The 23,851-nt window shown below is 36.4% G+C and overlaps 1 protein-coding gene across 1 annotated transcript; it reads right to left on the bottom strand.

The window, feature by feature from the left end:
* Nucleotides 1-298: 298 nt before the first annotated feature.
* Nucleotides 299-23,375, bottom strand: map3k20b (mitogen-activated protein kinase kinase kinase 20b). Its single transcript, XM_039689693.2, has 12 exons — nt 23,217-23,375; nt 18,972-19,152; nt 17,506-17,593; nt 11,299-11,400; nt 11,133-11,198; nt 11,018-11,046; nt 9,510-9,647; nt 8,354-8,440; nt 6,069-6,143; nt 5,384-5,490; nt 3,604-3,745; nt 299-1,205 (listed from the first exon to the last, which is right to left on the bottom strand). Exons 1-12 carry the CDS (start codon nt 23,285-23,287, stop codon nt 858-860), a joined length of 1,434 nt encoding a protein of 477 aa, XP_039545627.1. The 5' UTR covers nt 23,288-23,375; the 3' UTR covers nt 299-857.
* Between the last annotated feature and the right edge of the window lie 476 nt (nt 23,376-23,851).

Here is a 23,851-nt window from a genome sequence, read left to right as displayed (position 1 = left end):
TATTGGTCTTAAATAGCATTATTTTAACCTCCATTTGATGTATCATTTAGAGTCATACCACAAACAATGCTGGACAAGTTTAGAGACAAGTTGTTTAAATCTATAAACCTAAGTTTGAGCGATAGTAATGTTCTTAGCAAGCACATGAATTAAGCAGTTTTAGGATAAAAGCAAAAGGGCTGAAGACATAATTCCTTAGTTTTGAAATAACTTATGCGACTGAATTATAAAATTCTGTCCCACTTACAGATTTTTAGGTGAAAATGTTCCCTTTGCAGTTTGACCCATTTCACACAAGTTGTTCAGTATTTCCTTTATTTTATAAAAACTTAAGGGCTTTACAAAAACACAGCTTCAGAAATCCCATTTAATCTCACCCCACACTTTATAAATATTGTAAATGTGACTCACAGGGGAAATCTCGGTATGATCTGGTGTTTCACTCAGAGGAGGCAGAGGTAAATCCCTCCTCCCGCTGGTAAATCCTGCCATTTATGGGCATTTATGAAGTACCCTGTATCTTTCCAATTACAATGCAGTATCATTCATCGTGTTTGATATTCATCATAAGGTATTTGTACTGGTTAGCCGGTATACTCAGAAAACTGTTCTAATGCTAACAGGGCAGTGTAATATTTTGCTCTAGATCAAATAATGCACTGAAACATACAACACATGAGTGCAACAATCTTCTAAAATATTCAGCTCATTTTTTAAAACTTTTAATGACAACTGTTGGAAATTGATTTTTCTTGATATTTGACCTTGGACCAGCTGTGATCCCATCTAACCCCACCCTCTCGTTCTGGCTGTGACCCCATCCAACCCCACCCCCTATCGTACCATGTCGCCCTCCACTAATCGCTGTCGTCGTCAGACCAGCCAAAGTCATCCATGGTGATGGCCATGTTCAGTTTGCGTCCCTCACGGACACTGCAGGACTTGGAGGAATTCTTTTTTGCTTGCATGTTCAACTGCATCCCTGATTGGCGGACGAGGTTACCGCTGGGAATGTTCATATCCAGGTCAAACACACCCCCGAATCCTTGCATGAGCTTCTGTAGGCTGGCCTGGCCCAGATCCCCGTTATTGCAGGTTGATGAAATCTGACAGCTGACTTCCGAGCTATTGCTCTCCTCCATGTGAGCCTCATAGAAGGACTCGGCACTGAGAGTGGCTGCCAAGGGGGAAATATGTGAAAACAGCTGCAAAAAACAAAACAAAACCGTGAAGTCAATTACAAGTTTGTAGATGCGCTTGAACACTTACATTTAGGTTAATGGGATACTACTGTGCTCATACCCTAGTGAAAAATAAAATCTATTAAAATGTTTTTTGAAATACAAATACAAGTATACTACAAATACATTTATATTTATGTACTTAATATTAATATCATGCAATTGCACTTTTATTATACTAAATATATACTTAAAGTCTGCTAAATTGGAACAGCTAATTTTGTACTTTAGTTATCCAGAAATAGTGCTGAGGTCCAACTAAAGATATACTTGATTGTGCTAAAGTGGAACTATTGCAAGTATACTGTACATACACTTTAAATATCTTGCATTTAAAGAGTGATATTATACAAAGATCATACAATCCTTACTATATTAAAACATATTTTAGGCTTAATATTAAGAAATGTGCATTGTGCAATAAAGTACTCCAAATAAAGTTTAATTATAATATTTATATCAGTAAGTCTCAAGCGACATGTCTGTAAATATGTTAATAGTTAGTTTATTTATTATGAAATAAATGTATTTTAAATACAGGTTTTTTTTCACTAGGGTATTATTTCATTTTTCCATGATAAAAAATTTTAAAAAACAGTTTTAGAGATACTAGGGATCCTCACAAACAGCATTTCTAGCTGAAGATAACAGATAATATAATTTTAATGAAATATTTAATTTAATATTCAACAATATTATTGATCTGCCTGCATTGACATCATTATATGTGAACTGAACTGAGCTAGATGATGACATCACAGTTTTCTCCAGAGTGGTTATATATATTGTACAGTATATATTGTAAAAAGTGCTATATAAAAAAATGTGACTAACATTCTAAAGCACATGCAAAGTACATGATTGTAATTTTAACTGTAATGTGTTATTCAACACTACATTTAAAGGAGTAGTTCACTTTTAAAAAAAACTTTTGCTGATAATTTACTCATCCATATGTCACCCAAGATGTCCACGTCTTTCTTTCTTCAGTCGAAAAGAAAATAAGGTTTTAGATGAAAACATTCCAGGTTTTCTCCATATAATGGACTTCAATGGGAACCAAACGGTTCAAGGTCCAAATGAAAGTTTCACTGCAGCTTCAAAGGGTTTTAATTAAACGACACCAGACGATGAATAAGGGTCTCATCAAGTGAAACGATCGGTCACTTAAAAAATAAATAAAAAAGTTCACGTTTTATAAGCACAAATGCTCGCCTTGCTCTTTTCTGTGACGAGCGTTCGTGACTCTCCTGTTCAAACTCATTCATCAAAATGAGCAAATCTTTTTTTCGAGTCATGACTCGAAGGGTCCTAGATAAGACTCTTATTCATCGTCTGGTGTTGTTTAAAGCCCTTTGAAGCTGCACTGAAACTCTCATTTGGACCTTGAACCATTTGGTTCCCAATGAAGTCCATTATATGGAGAAAATCCTGGAATGTTTTCATCAAAAACCTTGATATATTTTCGACTGAAGAAGGAAAGACATGGACATCTTGAATGACATGGGGGTGAGCAAATTATCAGCAAAAGTTTTTTTTTTTTAAAGTGAACAACTCCTTTAAAGTTAATATTATATATATACCAAATTAGAAGTTCATCATTACTAATGTGCAAATATATTTAAATACATTAAAAGTTTCAATATTTCTATATTTCAAAGTCAGTATTAATTGCAATTAATATGCAGTGCCCGAAAACATTTCAATAAAGTTTATTATTTATTTTTTGCATGAATACAGAATGATTTTCTCTGTGCACATGACCAACTATGTCTGCCAAAATTTCCACAACACAGTCAAAGCACACGACCACTAATGCTGCACACAAAAGAAACGTTTTTGTTTTTTTTTTTGATCCAGTCTTTGTTAAAGTTTCACTACTCCTTTGTGACTTCCCATTTTAGGAGTGCTGCAGGTCATGTGAAAACACGACAATGTCAGCAACTTACTGAGCACTGTATGGGGTATCATATGAAACTCCTGATTAAAATCATAGTGTGTACTGTGTCATTTCTTCTTTATCCTATCTCAGATTAACATGCAGAGATAAATAAGTCATTCATAGGTGGATTTGCATCAGAAGGTATAAACACCTTGACACCATTTAAACATCCAGACCGGCAACTGGCTCAATCAATGGAGTTTATCACAGAATAATTGTGAATCCACATTTGTATTACATTTTTGACAAACTTCAGTGTCCACTAGTGTCATCAAACAGAATTGTAATATAATAATGGTAATACTGAGGATTCTCGAACTCACCCCTTCTGGATAGCAATATTATTTACTAGTACATAGTAAGCAGAAGTATGGTTGCAGAATGAGTAGTTATTTTGAACACAGAATGGTGAAGACTTACAGGAGTGCAGGATCGGGACCTTTCCATGAGTCTGTTTTCCCACTCTGTCAGTCTTCTTTCTCTTTCCGCTAGCTCTTGCTCCTTACAGCTCAACTCTCTCTCCAGCTGCTTCAAGCGTTCCAGCGTCTCCTCTATCTCACACCTTACAGACAAAAAAACAGGACCATTTAACAACACAATTAACCTACACACAAAACAATGCAAAATCTTTGACCTAAAAAACCCCCAAATTGTCTGCAATTTCTCTCTGTGCCAGTAGGTGGTACTGTACGCTAAAAAATAAACCCCCCACACAAGTCCTTAGTGTGGCTATTTATAAACCGGTATGCGAAGGAAGGCCAGAATGCCCCCCACCCCCTCAACCCCTCTGCCCTCAAAAGCCATATCAGCCCCTGCCAAAACCTCTCCACACACACTCTCAAAACCTTCCTCCTGCTAGAATTGATTTCTCTACCACTCTCATGAGGAGTGTTTCCAGAATGTCTCACCCTCCCTCTTCCTCCCCACTCCAGCTACTCGCTCTCTTTTTCCATTCCAGAGTTCATTTCTCCCTTCATGCACTGCAGCTCAGCTAAAGTCCAGCACGCACGCGTCTTTATCTTGTAACTTGTCCCTCCAAAGAAACAAAACCTAGTCTTGCTACTTACAAATGTTTAAAAGCAAATGCAAAGTTACAATAATTTCTATAATTTCAGAATTATACAAGCTTCATATTTCTGCATTTAAACTCCAAAAAACCTCTTAAAGGAGTAGTTCACTTTTAAAAAAAACTTGCTGATCATTTACTCACCCCCATGTCATCCAAGATGTCCATGTCTTTCTTTCTTCAGTCGAAAAGAAATTGAGGTTTTTGATAAAAACATTCCAGGATTTTTCTCCACATAATGGACTTCACTGGGAACCAAACGGTTCAAGGTCCAAAAGACAGTTTCAGTGCAAACTGCAAACTGTTCAAAGGGCTTTAAACGATTTCAGCCGATAAATAAGGGTCTTATCAAGCGAAACGATCGATCATTTTTTTTTTAAATAACAAAGTTTAAGTTTTATAAGCTCAAATGCTCGCCTTGCTCTGTTCTGTGACGCGCATTCGTTACTCTTCGAACTCGTTCATCAAAATGAATGAATCTTTTTGCGTGTCATTTTGTTCATTCAACGAACGAAACGAACGTGCCGACTCTGGAAAAGATTTGTTCATTTAGATGAACGAGTTCGAATAGGAGTCACAAATGCGCATCACAGAACAGAGCAAGGCGAGCATTTGAGCTTATAAAACTTAAACTTTTTTTTTTTTTTAAATGAGTGATCGTTTCGCTTGATAAGACCCTTATTCATCGGCTGAAATCGTTTAAACCCTTTGAACAGTTTGCACTGAAACTGTCTTTTGGACCTTGAACCATTTGGTTCCCATTGAAGTCTATTATATGAAGAAAAATCCTGGAACGTTCTCATCAAACCTTAATTTCTTTTCGACTGAATAAAGAATGACATGGACATCTTGGATGACATGGGGGTGAGTAAATTATCAGCAAAAGTTTTTTTTTTTAAAGTGAACTACTCCTTTAAGTGTACATAAACACTTGCTTTGCTAGTTTTTACAAATCAATGGATGGATTGAAATAATTTTCGTCAGTAATAATTTCCACATTGCTCATGGTTCTTATACAGTTTATGCCACACTTTTTTTGTACAGTAGGTTGTATAAAATAAAGTATACACCTTTTACAGTTAGGACTCCTAAAATAAAAAAAAAAGTTGTCAACAAGTTGTGGACTGTACGTACCTCCACTCCGCTTTGTTATGTAAGAAGGAGTTGCACTGGTCTGGCAGTTTGCTGTCATTTTTCATGGTCTCTAGGGTGCTCAGGATCTGTTTGAACTGTGGCCTTTCCTGGAGATGACAGGGCACATTTATTATGGTCATTCTTTAATTAGCACATTAATTATGTAATACAGCAGCTAACTCAAAGTATGTTTGTTTGCAAGCCTTATAATTATGAACTCATCAAATTTTGTCTTCAAATTTCTGAGATGGTTGACTATCAGAGCACATTGCTCTTTTCAAAAGGAGGGGCTTCATAGAGACGGGAACTAAACAGAGTGTTATTGACAGACTGGGAAGAGAGGAGCTGCAACAATGTCAAATATTTGAAATATAATGGTTTGAGCATGATAACCTATTCTAGTAGATACCAAAACAAAATCAAGACTTTGTAAAAGGGCCTTATATAGCCTCTTTTAGACATCTCTACACTGAAGTGAGAATGTTCACATAGAGCTATTTTCAAAAAAAACCCTGCCTGATTTATGCAGTATTTTTTTTGTACTTGATGTGAAAATCCCTAAAACATAATCTGAACAGTCTCTTGGATAAAAGCACCCCCTGAATGCCTAATTATATCAACAGTCTCTAGTGATCCTGAGCATCATACTGAATGTACTGCATTTCGTCTCAGTCCCACCAAGTACCTTGGGCTCTGCAATCCAGCAACATCTCATCAGGTCTGCAAAGCTGGCGGGACAGCTGCTGGGAATGGTCGGCCTCTGGAACACATAACCCACACAAATACCACAGACACATGCACACACATTAGAAGAATCTATTTCAAAAACCCATTATAGCAGCCATTACATAAAATCCTAATTTTAGCACGAGTCCAGCTTAAGCTGCAAAGCGCTCCTCTGGGCTAAGTTTACATCACAAGTCAAATGAAGCGTATATCTCCATGTTCAAAGAGTCTGATATATCATAACTGGTATATAAGGATTAACAAAGAGCTTTTACATGGGCGCTGTTTACACTACGAAGTGATAAAATTGAGTTCACACTCAAGATAATGGAACTTTAAGAGCATGTGAAGAGAAACCTTTTTTTTGATAAGCCACACATGTAGGAATGTAATACTGTCAAAGTGGCCCGTCCAATAGAAAAGCAGCTCTAGTAAACATATTGCACACAGTATTATTTCGGACAAACTATATTAGCACACCACATAATCAAGAGCCCACGAGAGAATGGAAACTGGTCCTTTCCTCTGGGAATTTAACATAAACGAAAATATCTTTTCATCCATCGTTTGACCTCTCCCACTGCCCTCCGCCAACATTTTCTCTTATAAGTACTTTCTCCCTTCCTCTCTGTCTCAGGCTGGGATGTTTATCTAAAAAGGTTTCCTGACTGTCCCCCTAAAACCACTGTGGTCTAATCTGATGGCAAAAACGCATAAAGAGAACTGCAATATATCTTATGCTCGCGCTCAATAAAAGTTGTAAGGGGTTCTCAAACACTGACAGAGTGAAGCCTTTAGATCAGTTTGCTATAAATATCCAACTAAAGCAAGCAATGGAATCCATGATCATACTGTTCCATTACCCACGAGATGAACATAAAACATAACAGTTCCAAAACGTTATCATTAGATGTGATCTAGAAGCAAAGTTTGAGCACTTAATCAGCTTAATTAACCTTCTAAAATACATTCTTTAGACTTAATTGTTGGGAAGCATTACGTATAGAATTTGTGAGGAATGCAACTGAAACCTTAATGTAAACACCTCCAAATTAAATTTCAAATGGATTGGAAGGGATGGTGTAGACCTGAAATAATCCGATTTATAGGAAAAAATGAAGCATGTAAAAACTTAAAGGTGAACTCCGGCGAAAAATGAACCTTTGGTCTAATAAAACATCGGTACCTAGTCAATCGTTCTCTGAGATTTGTTTTCATTAAAATGATGATGTAAAGAGTTTTATCTCTAAAAACTGTTTAGCGTATAATGCCCCAGATAGCAAACTGACATTGAATCAACGTGGAAATATGACATCGAAACAACGTTGATCTGACATAGTTTTGCTCATCGAATTAACGTTGAACCAACGTCAGACGCGTCATTCTTTCAAAACTAACGGAAAATCAACTTGAAATCAACGCGTTGTTTCAACGTTATGAAAGCAAACCAATTTTCGATTTTTATTTAGCTTTGAAGAATGCCACGTCTGACGTTGGTTCAACGTTAATTCGATGAGCAAAATCAACGTTGTTTCAATGTCATGAGAGACGTCGTTTCCACGTTGATTCAATGTCAGTTTGCTGTCTGGGGCTAGTACTGGGGGCATTGACTAAGTAAAAATAAATCGCTAGTTTATACCACTAACAAGGCTCAAAATACTCCCACACTTACAGTAACATAATGAGGGTCCATACATGCAAACCCTCAGTTCCAATAGTAAGGACATTTATGTGTTATGTATTTTTATGCTCTCTGAGTATTATTTCATTAGCTTAGCAGCATGCTAACGACAAACTACAGTTTACAAAACTATTTGCTGACTTGAATGGTCACTTCGGAGCAGATCCCGTGTTTTAAATGGATCTGAGAGTACCACACTCCTATTTGTAGTTGATTGCATCATCAAATCAGGCTAAATGTGATGCATTAAAAAACAAGGGAGATTACAGAGTTCTGTGGGGACAGATTTCATATGGGCCTGTTTGTGAAGTTCTATTCTAGTTAGGATGCAGCTGTTTATGTAGGGCAGAGGGCAGTTCACTAGGTCTTGGAACAAAGCCAAGGAAAGAGTCTTCCAGAACATCAACAATGTATGACACGGACATATATTCATAGGGAAACTGGCACACTTAAACAGCCATATAACTACACTAACATTGTAAACATTGATTCATGTGGTGGTTCTACAGTATTAACATTCATCTCTTAAGAATACTGAGGGATTGTGGGATACTGTGCAGTACCTCATGTTTTTCCACCACCAACCAGGCCACCTGCAAACCCTCAAAACCTTTAAATGGCACTTCTCTGGTCAGCATCTCCCACAGAACCTGCAAGACCAACCACACATCAGACAATAAATGTTCATATGTCCTGCCATTGCTCTCTGCAAGGAAAAACAAAAAACAGAATAAACCTGGCATATTCCACAACACAAGCATATATGGGGTGGACAACACTTGGAATGGAGGTCATGCAGACTGTGCTTGAAATAATTCATACAGTACATAGACACACAGCCTTGTGTATATATATCCTTGCACAAACAATCATTTAAAGCTACACTGTGTAACTCTTTTAGTTTATTGTTAGCTAAAACACTTAGTTCTTTCAAAAATATACAGTATGTGCTCATTAATGTATATTTACTTCGTTCAAGTAATAAAGTATTCTCGTGAGTGTATTATATTATATGCCATTGAAAACACATACGGGTAAGGGGTTCTAATGTTGGTCGCTATGTTGACCCTCCATCTTGAAAGTACATTAGCCAAAGAGGGACATACCAGTTAATTCAAGCTTCGCCTTTCGCGTTTACGTTTGAGTTAACACTCATGGACGAGGTCGAACTGGAAGCCATGTTAATCTTGGACTACATTGGCCACCGTAGGAGTTAAAACAAATCGGAATTGAGAGGAACAGAAACTAATATTCACTGGATGGTCATATACCTTTTCACTGCTAGATGAGGGTAAAAATCACACAGTGAAGCTTTAAATGAGTTTAATGACTTTAGACTAATTCTAATTCTAAAATACAAAATGCTATATAATATAGAGTTATATAGACTAGTTTTATGTTTTTTGTCCCTTTGAGCTACACAATATGTGAACATTTTATGTTTTCGGTATACATGGAAAAGAGAAATTTCCATGTATAATTTCTGTAATTTAAAAAAAAAAAAATAATTTAATTTATTCTTGTGATAGATGAATTTTCAGCATTACTCCAGTCTTCAGTGTCATGATCCTTCAGAAATCATTCTAACATGCTGATTTGGTGATCAAATTAAATCGAGTTTAATATTTATTTTGCTTCATATATTTGTGGACACCATGACACTTAATCATACAAAAAACTTGACCACACACTCATTCATGTATAAATATGAGTACTGACCACGCCGTATGAGTAGGTGTCACAGGTTTCTGAGACGGGTAGACTCTGGATCACTTCAGGGGCCATCCAAGGGAATGTCCCCACAAGAGACATGTGTGTTGTGTGAGAAACCAACTTAGAAGCTCCAAAATCACAGATCTGACACAGAAAAAATTGATATTTTGATACATTGATATTTTGGGCACAGTTTAAATCCTAGATTTTGTATAAATATATATAAATATACACTAAACAAAATTATAAACGCAACAATTTTGTTTTTGCCCCCATTTTTCATGAGCTGAACTCAAAGATCTAAGGCTTTTATGTACGCAAAGGCCTATTTCTCTCAAATATTGTTCACAAATGTGTCTAAATCTGTGTTAGTGAGCACTTCTTTGCCGAGATAATCCATCCAATTTGGCAGTACATCCAACCGGCCTCACAACCGCAGACCACATGTATTGAACTATTGACCACTTTAGTTGATCTGACATGTCAACATCCTCAGCAACTTTCCTCACGCAGCAGCCTTCATTAATATCTCTATAACCCTCATCAGAGAGATCGTACAGAACTGACAGAATCAACCTCTCCGCCATTTTTGTTCTACCCGCGTCCGACGCTTTTCACTCTGTTGTACGACGTCCGATGAGGACGTATTGCGTTTTACGGAGCTGATTTCAACTGCCATTGTGGAAGGCGGCGTTACGCGTGGCGTTTTACGCGTCGCTGTGCACACTCACATCGGCGCCCTTTATTTAGTCACAGGTAGGGTTGGGTATCGAGAATCGAGTATCGATTGGAACCGGGACTAACTTTTCGTTTTTCCCGGAATCGTTCAAAAGTTAAAATTTCGATTCCTAGTTTCGATATTCACAGTCTGCCAAGCGGAAAAAGAAACCGCTGAACAACACCAACAAAGAAGCGTCTACCGGAAGTGTTGGCATAACCGCGCTGGTCGAACATGAGTAGCTTACTTCGGCGGTCCAAAGTGTGGCTTCACTTTTCTAAAAAAATAACGAAATCTCGGCAAAATGCAAAATTTGTGACAGAAGGATTATTTCCTTCAGAAAGACCGTTGGTTAGCAAGGTTAGCTAAACTTTTTTGACCCTGCCTCTTAAAAGAATCTGAATCGAGAATCGTTAGGAACCGGAATCGAAACAAGGAATCGGAATCGGAATCAGAATCGTTCAAATTCAAACGATACCCAACCCTAGTCACAAGGCGTTAAAAGTCGGCGAATTTCACCCTGGGTAAACAGGCCTTATCATGCTGTCTAATCAGTATCTTGATATGCCACACCTGTAAGGTGGATGGATTATCTCGGCAAAGGAGAAGTGCTCACTAACACAGATTTAGACAGATTTGTGAACAATATTTGAGAGAAATAGGCCTTTTGTGTACATAGAAAAAGTCTTAGATCTTCATGAGTTCAGCTCATGAAAAATGGGGGCAAAACAAAAGTGTTGCATTTATAATTTTGTTCAGCATATATGAATGTGAATAAAAAAAACAGGAAACACACCTTTAATACATTGTCTGCTGTTAACACAACTAATAGAGAGAAAAGAAAATAGTTATTGGAATGTAATAATCATGTTTTGCCTGTGAAATTGCTCACATCACAGCTAAAAACTTACCATTTCTTGACTTCAGGTCCCTATGAATGACTTTCACAGGGGCCTCGGCATGTAAATAATGCATTCCTACAGGGAAACAAATCACAGCATCAGCCATTAGCTCATAAGGAAAATGTGACTGAGCTGAGCTCATTACATAAACACATGTATTCATACAGACACATACCTTTAGCAATTTCCATCGCCCAGGTCATTACTTGACCCATATCCATCTCCTCACTATCAGCACTGGACAAATATTCATACAATGATCCTCTGCTGGCATATTCTACAACACAAACACACATATACATATCATCACGTGTCAACTAAATGTTGTGGAGCTGATATATATTGCAGGTGAAAGCTAAATAATTATATTGTTATATGGATGCCAAAATATAAACCATAAAATAATTCTAAAAAAACATTCAGTTTCACAGTAAATTTTGAAGTAGTGTTGTAAGAAAAAAGTTGACCTCATATACACTAAAAGTATCTTATGCTCACTAAGGGTGCATTTATTTGAAACAAAAATACAGTAAAACAAAAGATTTAATTTTGTAAAATGTGCTTTTATTATATTTTATAATGTAATTTATTCTCCAGTTAATTACTCCTGTCTTCAGCATCACATTATCTTTTTTAGAAATTATTCTGATTTGCTGCTCAAGATACATTCCTTATTATTATTATTATGATCAATGTTTAAAACTGCGTAATATTGTTGGGGATACAGTGATACATTTTTTTCAGAATTCTTTGATGAATAGAAAGTAAAAAAAAACAGCATTTTTTTAAATAGAAATATTTTCTAACATTATATACACGTCTTTACGCTGGTGTATTTATAAATCATTCTGAATGTGTATTGCTTGTCACTAGCTATGTATCCAACCACCTATTTTTATGCGCATTTTGATATATCACATAAAAAACGCTGGATTGAAATGACCTGATGCACACAAATACTAAAAAAGCACATAAAAATGTATGCACTCAATTGAGGTGTCATGCGCAAACTATGGTGGAGACACATTTAACAAATAAATCCCTTAATGCACAACAAAAACTAATGTGACTTTGTGACAATTTCATTGCACAGCATCTCACATGTTGATTTGATTATTCTGAAATGCCTGAACCAAAGCCTATCATCAAAATGATTTAGTTTAATGACCTCCCAGAAGCATCTCTCATGATTGTGTTCACAAACACCAGGCATTGATTCAAACGCATTTATTGCTTTTTTTTGTTTTTTATAATAAAGAGCCACAGTTTCTTCCCTGGTTGCAGAAACTTCCATTATCATTACAGATATTTTGCGCCAATCTCCCAGTAAGTGCTGATTTTATTCTCCTGAACACATGGGATGGAAATGCTGCTTTATTTGCAAATGCTTTATGCGATAATTCCAATTTTATGCACCAGTTTAATTCGCAACTTTGGATGGAAACATATCTATTGTGTAACCAATTTTACATATAGAGAAGAGACAAGGAGTGAAAGAGGCAGTCTGAACCAGCAAAAATGTCGAGATGTCAATCAACACATGACATCATCTATCACCAACCCTCGAGTGAAGTCAAACACAGCTTAGCACACTCAGGGTTTCCCATTTACACACACACACACACATGGAGCGGATGCTGGCAGCAGGAGTTTTTTTTAATTTTTTTTATTTAACCTTTATTTTACCAGGTAGGCCGATTGAGAACAAATTCTCATTTACAACGGCGACCTGGCCAAGATAAGGTGATTAAAGTGCAAGACAACAATAAGTTACACAATAAAAAATACACAGAGCACAAAAGACAGAGAGAGAAAAAAAAAAAAAAAAAAAAAAAAAAGAAAAAAAAAAAACACAATAAGACAATACGGGTTCAAAAAAAAAAAAAAAAAAAAAAATAATAATAATACATATAACTCTATTAGGTAACCAAAATTAAAACACTCAAATGTCAAATGTTTTATGATAAAAAGGTATAAATAAATAAAAACAACTCTGACAATAGTGCAGCTGAAAGAGGTCCATTGTATCGTGCAGACAAGAGAAGAAAAGGCTAAAAACAATTAACAGGTACATATATCAGTCATGTGTTCCGAGAGAAGTTGTTTAAAGGCAACAGTTGATATAAGTGCTTCAAGTTTTAGGTTTTTTTGTAATTCATTCCAGTCCTTAGCTGCTGCAAACTGGAAGGATTTTTGGCCAAATGCTGTGCGGACTTTCGGGGTGACTAAGGCAATATACCTATTAGACCGAAGACTACGAGATGGTACAGCAATTGAAACTAAACAACTTAAGTACGACGGGACTTTGCCAAGCAGAGACTTATAAATAAGTTGGTACCAATGAGTTAAACGCCGAGTAGTCAATGACTTCCAGCCAACTAATGCATAGAGCTTGCAGTGGTGGGTGTTATAAGGGGCATTTGTAACAAAGCGTATGACGCTGTGATAGACAACGTCCAGTTTTTTCAACAAGGAGTCTGATGCAGTTCTGTAGATGACATCGCCAAAGTCAAACATCGGAATTATAGTCATTTTTGCCAAAGCAAGTTTGGCACCATAAGTGAAAGAAGCCCTGTTGCGGAATAGAAAACCAATTCTACATTTAATTTTAGAACTTAGTTTGGTAATGTGCGGCTGGAAGGAGAGAGAACTGTCTAACAAAACACCTAAGTATTTATATGTATCCACAAATTCTAACTCAGACCCATCCAGCGTAATGATGTTAGGTAAACAAGCAGGTACTGGCAGAGAACGATTAAAAAGCATACACTTCGTTTTACCAGGGTTTAGCAACAACTGAAGGTTTTGGAAGGCATATTGAATAGAATTAAAACTCTCCTGTAGATTTTTGAGTACAGTATCTAACGAAGGCCCTGATGTATACAAGACGGTATCGTCTGCATAAAGATGTATTTGAGAGTCACCAGCAGCAGGGGCCACATCATTGATGTAAAGAGAAAATAGAGTCGGCCCGAGAATCGAGCCCTGTGGCACCCCCATTGAGACAGGCATGGGTCCCGGAGTTAGAAGATGACAGCATGCACAAACGTTAGATTTACTGAATACCCAGCTGACCAAGCGCTCTGAAGAGCCGCTGAAAGACATGCTCTCGAGAAATGATTAGGCCACATAAATCTGCTCATAAGCACATTTACATCCCTGGAGACAAAGATCACAATAGGATGTTTAAAAAATGGCAAGACAACTGTGCAAGCGTTTAACCCTCAGGTGCTCTTCGTTTTGGAGTCACACTTGTTATCTTCCTGGTCACCTAAAAATTAAATTTCCTCCATCCCAGTAAAACCAATGCAATTTATTTTTGTTCTATAATATTTATTCTTTGTAATTTAGTATTTTGAGACAATTTGATTGAATTTATTAATATTTATGCAATATTTATGGTCTATTTTTGCCATGCAAAAATATATATATTTTTCTATATATATTATTTTTTTCAAAAAATTATTAATGCAGTATTTTAGTTTAATATAGAGTCTAGGCCTTCAGAATTTTTTTTTTTTTTTGAAGAAAATTAGCACCATCTGGTTACAGTATAGAGAAAAAGCGTAGAATCATGGTGTAACCACTAGATGGCATGTACAGCTCTCTATGGAAAAGCATGTGTTTATGAACACATTTTTTTTTTTTTGGTGGATTTGAATATTTAGTTGAAACAATCTCAAAAACTATTTTTTATTAAAAAAATGTAAAAAATAAATAAATAAATAAAAATTTGTGAATTTTTGTGTTTTTGTCAATTTCCCATTCCTTTCCTATAAGGGTCATTTTTAACCAAAGACCACAAGTGGGACTATTTTTTAAGACCACTTAGCATGCTCAGATCATGACCTCAATTTTTGTGTGTGTTCACATACATAATGCCATAAAAGTCACCACGTTTCGTAACATTCCGATGAAGCTGTGATTTTTAAAAATTCAAAACATACTTTTTGTAATCAAAATGTATTGGTGTGTATGTGTGTAAAAGTGTGTTTGTGTGTGTGTGTGTGTGTGTGGGTTTGTCTGTTTTGCACTCTAGATGTTGTAGAGTGTCACCCCTTTCCTGCTGTGTACTTTTTTTTTTTTTAGAATTGTGGCCGATTTGTAGATTGTACATACAAAAATTCAGAGATTTTTTTTTTTGTCAATTTCCCATTCATTTCCTATGGTCGGTCATTTTTGACCGAAGACCACAAGTGTGACTATTTTTTTTACGACCACTTAGCATGCTCGGATCATGACCTCAATTTTTTTTTGTATTCACATACATAATGCCATAAAAGTCACCAAGTTTCGTAACATTCCGATGAAGCTGTGATATTTAGAAATTCGAAACAGAAAATTTTTCGGTCAGAAATGACCGAAGAGCACCTGAGGGTTAAGAGTGTGTGTGTGTCCTCTTTATGAACTCTCCTCACACTCAGATTACACACACAAAGCACAGCAGTATTACATTTTTGGGATATCATTGCATCCTTACGAAAGACTAATCACAAAGGACATCTCTATAATATCTTATGTATTTCTCTAAGACAGCAATGAGATGAAATGGAGAACAAATGGAGATGACTTTTTACAACTCTTGCCTCTCTATATCTGATCAAAAATACAGTAAAACAGTAATATTGTGATATATTATTACTACTATATTGAAACGCCTTTTTTCGAATTGTATATATTTTAAAGCTGCAGTCCGTAGGTTTTCCTCTTTGTTCGCCATCTCTGTTCGAAATCTGCAATTGCAGTTATTCGCGTAATTATCAACTTTACGTGAGTTGTGCCTCGGCACTGCAGAGCACGGATGAATCCAAACTTTTGCTGATAATTTACTCACCCCCATGTCATCCAAGATGTCCATGTCATTCTTTCTTCAGTCGAAAAAAATTAAGGTTTTTGATGAAACGATCGGTCATTTCAAAAATAAATAAAAATTTTATAAGCACAAATGCTCGTCTTGCTCTGTTCTGTGACGCGCGTGTGTGACTCTCCTGTTTGAACTCGTTCATCAAAATGAACTAATCTTTTTTGAGTCATTTCGTTCATTTCGTTCGTTGAATGAACCAAATGACTTGAAAAAAAGATTTGTTCATCAAAATGAGTTTGAACAGGAGAGTCACGAACGCGCATCACAGAACAGAGCAAGGCGAGCATTTGTGCTTATAAAACTTAAACTTTTTTATTTATTTTTGAAATGATCGATCATTTCTATAGATAAGACCCTTATTCATCATCTGGTGTCGTTTGAAGCCCTTTGAAGCAGCACTGAAACTGGCTTTTGGGCCTTTTTGCACCCAATAAAGTCCATTATATGGAGAAAAATACTGGAATGTTTTCATCAAAAACCTTAATTTCTTTTCGACTGAAGAAAGAAAGACATGGACATCTTGGATGACATGGGGGTGAGTAAATTAAAGTGAACTACTCCTTTAAGGAGAATGTGTGGATGCTGGCATTAAGAATCACAGATTATTCTTTTTGGAAGTATGACCAACATAATAATTTTCACTGGAAAATGTAATCTGAACAAGTAAGTAACATCCACCTTTGTTCTGACCCACTAAGGGAAAAAAAATCATAGGGATTAAATCTAACAATCACTTATCATATCACGTAAAACCGTTGAATGAAAACCGAAAATTAAACTACATTTAATTTAACAATAATTTTTGCCTCAAAAAAGCAACAGACTGCAGCTTTAAAATGCAATTTCTTCCTTCGATCATTACTCCAGTCTTCAGTGTCACATGATCTTTCAGAGATCATTCTGATAGGATGATTTAGTGCCCAATTATTATCAATTATTATTGGTGCACAATTATTGATAATGGCTCTTATTATTATCAATGCTTCTTATTATTTTTTGGTGAAACTGAATAACTTGTTTTCAGGATTCTTTGATGAATATAAAGCAGAATTGAATTGAATGATGAATATAAAACTGATTTTTTTTGTAACTTTACAAATGTCTTTACTGTCACTCAGCCCATGATCTTACTTACCCCAAACGTTTAAAAGGTAGTGCATCACGGTTTCCACAAAAATATGAAGCAGCACAACTGTTTTCAACATTGATAATAATAAGAAATGTTTCTTGGGCAGTAAAATATCATATTAGAAAGATGATTTCTGAAGGATCATGTGACACTGAAGACTGAAGATGCTGAAAATTCAGTTTTGCCATCTAAGGAATAAATTGCATTTTAAAATATATTCAAATAGAAAACACTTATTTGAATTGTAATAATATTTCACAATATGTTTTTGATCAAATAAATGACACTTTCAAAAACATTAAAAAAAAATTGTCATGAGCATTTTAAGAGCAATACAACATTTGTTGGTGAAACAGGTTTGGTTTGGTTGTGAAACATTTCATTATTACCTGTGACAATGCCATAGTTGGGTGTTTCCAGTATGGCTCCGTAGAACTGAATAATATTTTTGTGGCTCAGGACACTCAGAATCTCAGCCTGGATGAGGTGAAGAAAAGAAAAAAAAAACAGATGCAGAGGTGAAAGTCACCAGACTGCGGTCAAACACTGAGGCTCAAATGAGTGCTGCATCAATGTCATAAAACTATTTTTTCATTACAGTATGTCGAGGTCAAATATTACACTAGAAATGTCCGTGAACATGGAGCCATTAGCAGTATCGTGGGACATGTCCGCTGGGACTCGAACTGAATGGCATCAGCCAGGAAAGCTGCTAAACTCCAGTAAACAGTGGAACAGACTCTGGCAGTGCTGCTGAGCATGCATTAATACTGACAGTAACACACACCGCCTGCAAACCCACATTAAGATGCTACATTTTACACTTACAGTATATCAAATTGACTTTAGACAAAGAGAAATAGAGAAAGGCGGGGGAGAGATGATGGGGAAAAAAGAGAGACGGTCATGGAAAACTGTAGATCCTTACACTCCCCCGCTCTCATGCAAATAAACAAGTCTGATGGATAGATGGAAGACAGGAAATGATGCAACAATGCCTACAGGCTGCGTCCAAGTTCTTGAACATTTGGATTATGTACTAAATTTGATGAAGAATTTACTTCTTGACCAATGTGTCTTCTGTATACATGATGCTAGTGCCAGCTAGTAAGATCATGAGTACAACTGGAAACTCAATGGATGCAGGATTACATTTCATGTATGTATAGTGAGTAATTGGAAATCCTGCTGATTTGATGTATTGCTTTTTGCATATTCTGTTGTGTAGTATGCACATTTTCACTTTCAAAACAAACCGAACTGTGCTTGAACACAATTGCATTCAGCATTTTAAACTGTAAGATTAAGATTTAAAGGGATACTCCACTTTTTTTGGAAATAGGCTCATTTTACCACTTCCCCAGAGTTAAACAGTTGCGTTTTACCGTTTTTGAACGTATTCAGCCGATTTTTTGATATTTAGAAGAATATCAGTAACCATACAGTTTCTGGTCTCATTGACTTCCATAGTATATATTTTTTTCCTACTATGGAAGTCAATGAGACCAGAAACTGTCTGGTTAACTCTGGGGGAGTGGTAAAATGAGCCTATTTCCAAAAAAAAAGTGGAGTATCCCTTTAAGACTGTAGATGTATCAAAATAGCAAATCTCAATTGCTTGATTGTTTATATTGTCACAAAATGTAAACTATATTATCGTCCAGCTCTAATTTGCTAAATAACTTAACTATAAGGTATAAGATATTAAGATATTATAAACATTAACATCATGATTTTCTTTAAAGCTGCTTCGAAACAATGTGTATTGTGTAAAGCGCTATACAAATGCAATTTACTTGAGTTGGGTCATTTGAACTATTCTAATAAAATAAGAATGAACTTCATCTGAACTAACCTCATCATCAATTTTCAACAGTTTTTTGACAGCCACTTCTTTGTCCTGTGAGATCCAGTGTGCCCGATACACACTCCCGAAACTCCCACCACCGCAGTTCTCGTGAAAGCGGATGTCATCAAAGCGGATCTGAACGAAGCTAGCACTGAGGGACGACATCTCATACTGACATTCACTGTGGCTGTAGAAAGAGAGAGACAGACAAATATAAAGATGATAAAAAGCTACTATTCAAGTTTTGACAAAAAAAAAAACGAATTAAGAATGATTAATAACACTTTCGAACAGAAAAAAAATATGGTAAAGTCAAAACTATAGATTTGGTCTTTAATTAAACAACATTCAGAGTTAAATATATTTTGATGATCTGACTCTTCCAAGTTTTTGTTTAGTTTTGTTGATACAAACCTCTTATATGAGCGAGACTTACAGGGAACCCTACACTGAAAACTCCAGCATAAACCAGCACGAAATCCATATTGGATTATGCTGGTTGGAACAGGTGGATCAGGAGAGTCATGCTGCACTCAAGCAAAAATGAGCTGGTGTAGCAGATCCAACCGCACTCCCGCTTCCCATGTTGGGCCCAGCATGCAAAACATACCTCATGCTGGTGATCACAACTAGCTACAGCGATCAATAAGTGTGTCAGTACATATGCACATTATATGAAGAGTGCTTAAAAGTCAAACATGCATCTCAAAATTACTACACATAAAATGAAAACTGAAAATAAAAATAAAATCCGATTCAAAATATGACTAAATACTTTGATAGCATGTACATACCAAGTTCTGTCATGAAACTTTGGATGTTCACATCACATCTGCAAGCCAATGAGCATTCTGCTCAACATTTAAATAGCGGTTAGCGTTTCCAATAACAGTTTGCTGCACGCTTTTAGAGTTCCCCTGAAACCCTCCCCCTTCCCCAGCACCACCTGTATACATCTACCACGGGTAATTATTTATATATATGCTGTTTGTACTGAAGCCATATGTCTTTCAAGCTCACAGCAGCCTATTAGTGTATGTATTAGTAGCAGGTTCCTGTACTTGATATATAAATAAATACTATAATATTCCATAAAAAAAATCATTAAAAAAAAAAAATTGTCAATTTTAAATTCATAGTGACTTTAAAGACGGCGTGAAACGGAAGTTGAGATTGTCATTTTTTTCTTGTCGTGACATATCCGAGGGAAACGGCTTCTGAAATTAGAAAAAAAATGTAGGGCAGAGCTTGATTTCATCCTTCGGGAACTTATTGGATCTTTGGAGATTGGGCGTTGCAAACAAAACGGAGGCAGATTTGAAAGCGATTCTCTGAGAGGCGGTGCACCCTCATCGGATCTGGCCGCACCCTTTCGCCATTCCACGTGACCGAAATAGAAGAGAGGTCGTTTCGATGGGGGAGGGCAGGGTAATGTATTTGATTAAAGATTATAAGGGTACGTGAATTTTTAAAATAATGAAGTGCACAGATAAATCATTTATAATAAACACTACAATATTACATATAAAAAGAAGATTTGTTAAATTTGATTTCATGCTGACTTTAAGAACTACACCATGACTTCTTCACCATTGCCACTATTAAGAGTTTGAGTAAACATAAATTACTTAGTAAAAGCTTCTCTCTTTTTCTTTTTTAAATCACAAGTGGAGTATTACTGGTGTATTTTATGTCGTAGAGTAAAACGTGAAATGTCTTGAGCTTGTGTTCACCACCTTTATTTCAGGCATTTAAACAAGAACTCATCTAAAAAACCCACTGACTTGAGGATGATGGAAACAGAAGTGTAATAATGCTAAAATGTTCACATAACTGCAGGATGACTTGGATCTGCCTTCAGTCCTTCAGTGTATTCTGCTACATCTGCAAATGACTCCTGCCACTTTTGGCTACACTACTTTACAGGCTTTATGAGAACACAACAATAGACAGAATAGAGAGGTTGGGGGATGTAAACTACCACTGTAATGTTTTGGATTACTGTTAAAATATAGAGTAGGGATTGCTATTTACACAAGATAAAACACATCCTACAAATATACACCAGAAGTAGCCTGGCAAGCCAGACCCACATCAAGATGTTAGGTCTGGGAACTCACCATTGTCATGCCTCAATCCGATGGGCGGGATAAACGGTTGTCTCTACACGCAATAGGACAGAGCCACAACCAACCAGAGCAACGAACGGTTGTGTATGAGTGAGTCCCATGCGTTTTCCCACCAGGGTATCCAGTCGTCAAAACTATTACTTAAGTGACGTTCTCTTAACTTCTCCAGAGTCGCGGCCAAAGCCATTTTTTAAAGACCGCTGTTCGCCAGCAGCATCTTTTTTGTTTTCAAGTAGAAATTCTTCACCGTCATTATGTTAAGCCTGCCCACCAACTGTATACACAATGTGATTGGCCTGACCAGAGTTTGGTTTTTCCAGCTCAAAAGCCAACAGAGAGTTGCTGGACTACACTGGCTGCAAAATAAATGTTGTTGCCGCTAGGGTGCATCTAGATTTCTAAGCTACACCAGAAGAATATAGTAATAAACAGGGGAAATGTGACCATCTGACTACAATTTTGAACTATAATCCATAATCAAATTTAACAATGCTCTGGAAACTCTGAACTCTGGTTTATTTATATACTGAAAACTGGAAAAATATACATAACTCACATTGCTTGTCCAGAACTTTCTGTCACAATGTTGGAGTGGGCCTGATTATTTTTCCATGATTTCCCATGTCAATGATATTCCGATATGACAGGGGGCCATACAGGGTTTCGATTGCTCTTTTACACTCTGAGGTCATGAACCTAACAATCAATGGAAGTGTGTGGGATTTTTACCTTATCACTATTCACCAAGTAAAAGTCGCAAGTCTGATTTGCTTATACACACACACACACACACACACACACTAAAATAAACTGTTCAGAAATGTTCTTTATCACACCATTAAGATTCTAAATACCACTTACAAAACATGGCTCTTTATGAAAACTTATAAACACTGTTCTATTCAGCACCAAAAAGGCTTGACAAGTTGTTACAAGAACCCTAATCCGGTACTAAGAACTATTTTTATTAAGAATATATTAGATTTTTTTTTTGCAGTTGACTTAAAAGTCCTGCAATTTTTTTATAAGTACAAATTGTCCTTATAGTCTCTCAGTGAGGTTATAAAAGCTACTGTACATGTGTGCAAGAATAAGGAAAAAGTGGTGTTTAAAATATTTATAAATCCCACTGCAGGATATCTGTTACTGCTTTAGCTGTCATGTCAAATAACTATAAAGTGTGCTGCAACAGTTTGCAACAAACACCAGCTGAATGTGTCTGTATTTGATCGTTTTTCCAAATTTGGAAAAACGATCAAATACAGACACATTCAGCTCGTGTTTGTTCCAGGAGTGCACATGTATAAATTAATGTTCATGGAATTCTTTCCCACTAGCCTCATGTTTTCTTTCACCTCTAATGTAGTAAACTCTGATAGTTAGTGGAAATGGGGGTCTGGTTTCCTATGCATTACTAGTACATGCGTCACTCTTCCCTGAAATCTATGACCTAACCTCAGATTGGTTTCCCCGTTGTAGAGAGAACAAGCTATATACCGCCTATAAGTTACCCGTCCCGCACACAGTCTATCTATATCACTTAAAGAGCGTCCAGTCGCTAAAAACAACCCGCATATCATCTCTGTGGCCCCTGGCTGTGACATCAGGGGCCAGCAGAAGGCAAGTGTGTCACACGTTCGTCTATTCTTAACTAGAAACAGCTCATTCATTCCTCTGACAGGTTGATTTATTGCTAAAAACAACATCCTAATGTTTAAAATATGAATTGTGCAAAGAATATACTTTCAGATATTTATAGTAATTGCATCATCCGTGTTCACATTTGTTCTGTGTAAAATTTGTACATTTTGTTGTTGTTATTGCTTAACCATAAAAGTTTAGGCTATTAGCCTACTTTTAATTCACCACCATTTCATGTTCACCTAATGTTACTTTGAAAGAGTTCATAATACTTTTAAATCATTCTCGGGACTTTTTGGAATACTTGTGGAGATTTTGGAAAGCAAAAACAAGTGACAGACATTATGTCACACTCTCTTGAAGTCGTCAAACACGAGATCAGCTGCAGAGTTAAAACTCTTTCCAATAATGTTATATTTATTTTTAACACATACATAGCATAACGTGTGTTCTGATTAAAATGTAAAAGGTGCTTTCCTACCTGTTAGTCGTGTTTTCCGTGCGGTCCGGTGAAACGCGCTGGCCTGTCGCTCTCTGAACAATCCCAGTCATAAGATAATATGCGGAGCCTCATTGTCTCGTGTTACTGCACTTCCATAAGAGGACACTCGCTTTGGACCTGTGGACAAATTATGAATCCTACTACGGTAAAGGATTGGCTTATGAATATTAACTACGACAAGAAGACTTTACGTGGTAAGCACATTGGAGCGTCTGATGCGTAACCTAATTAATATTCATGAGTCAAACAAGCGCCCACCCACTGGCACTTCAGCCAATGGCGTAATAGGCTGTCGGCATGTCACCTAATTAATATTCATTACACCCATATTTACCATAGTAGATTTCGTCAGTTTAATTCGTCGACCAAATTTAATGACAATAGCGCCTCTACACGGACAGACAGACAGCGACAGGGCATAAAACATGAAAATGCAAATGAATGGATTGGATTTGTACCTGCACAACTTTCCACCAGCCCAGTCATATGACAATATAGTCTATTCTTTTTAATGTAGCTTTTGAATATACATGAACTATTGTTTTGTTAACTAACTCATACAATGTTGGTTCACCCAAAAATGAAATTTCTTTTAAACGGTTTGAAATCTGTTA

The sequence above is a fragment of the Pimephales promelas genome, chromosome 8, assembly GCF_988280905.1.
Source record: "Pimephales promelas chromosome 8, fPimPro1.hap1.1, whole genome shotgun sequence".
NCBI lineage: Eukaryota > Metazoa > Chordata > Actinopteri > Cypriniformes > Leuciscidae > Pimephales > Pimephales promelas.
The sequence above is the reverse complement of the archived record's forward strand: the minus strand, read 5'-3'. Positions and strand labels throughout refer to the sequence as shown.

Excerpts from the sequence above, each read along its gene's own strand:
- map3k20b (XM_039689693.2), bottom strand. The coding sequence starts at position 23,287 with ATGACTGGGATTGTTCAGAGAGCGACAGGCCAGCGCGTTTCACCGGAC. Across the intron at positions 19,153-23,216 it reads ACGGAAAACACGACTAACAG|CCACAGTGAATGTCAGTATG; the intron begins GTAGGAAAGCAC and ends CTCTTTCTACAG. Across the intron at positions 17,594-18,971 it reads TGTTGAAAATTGATGATGAG|GCTGAGATTCTGAGTGTCCT; the intron begins GTTAGTTCAGAT and ends CACCTCATCCAG.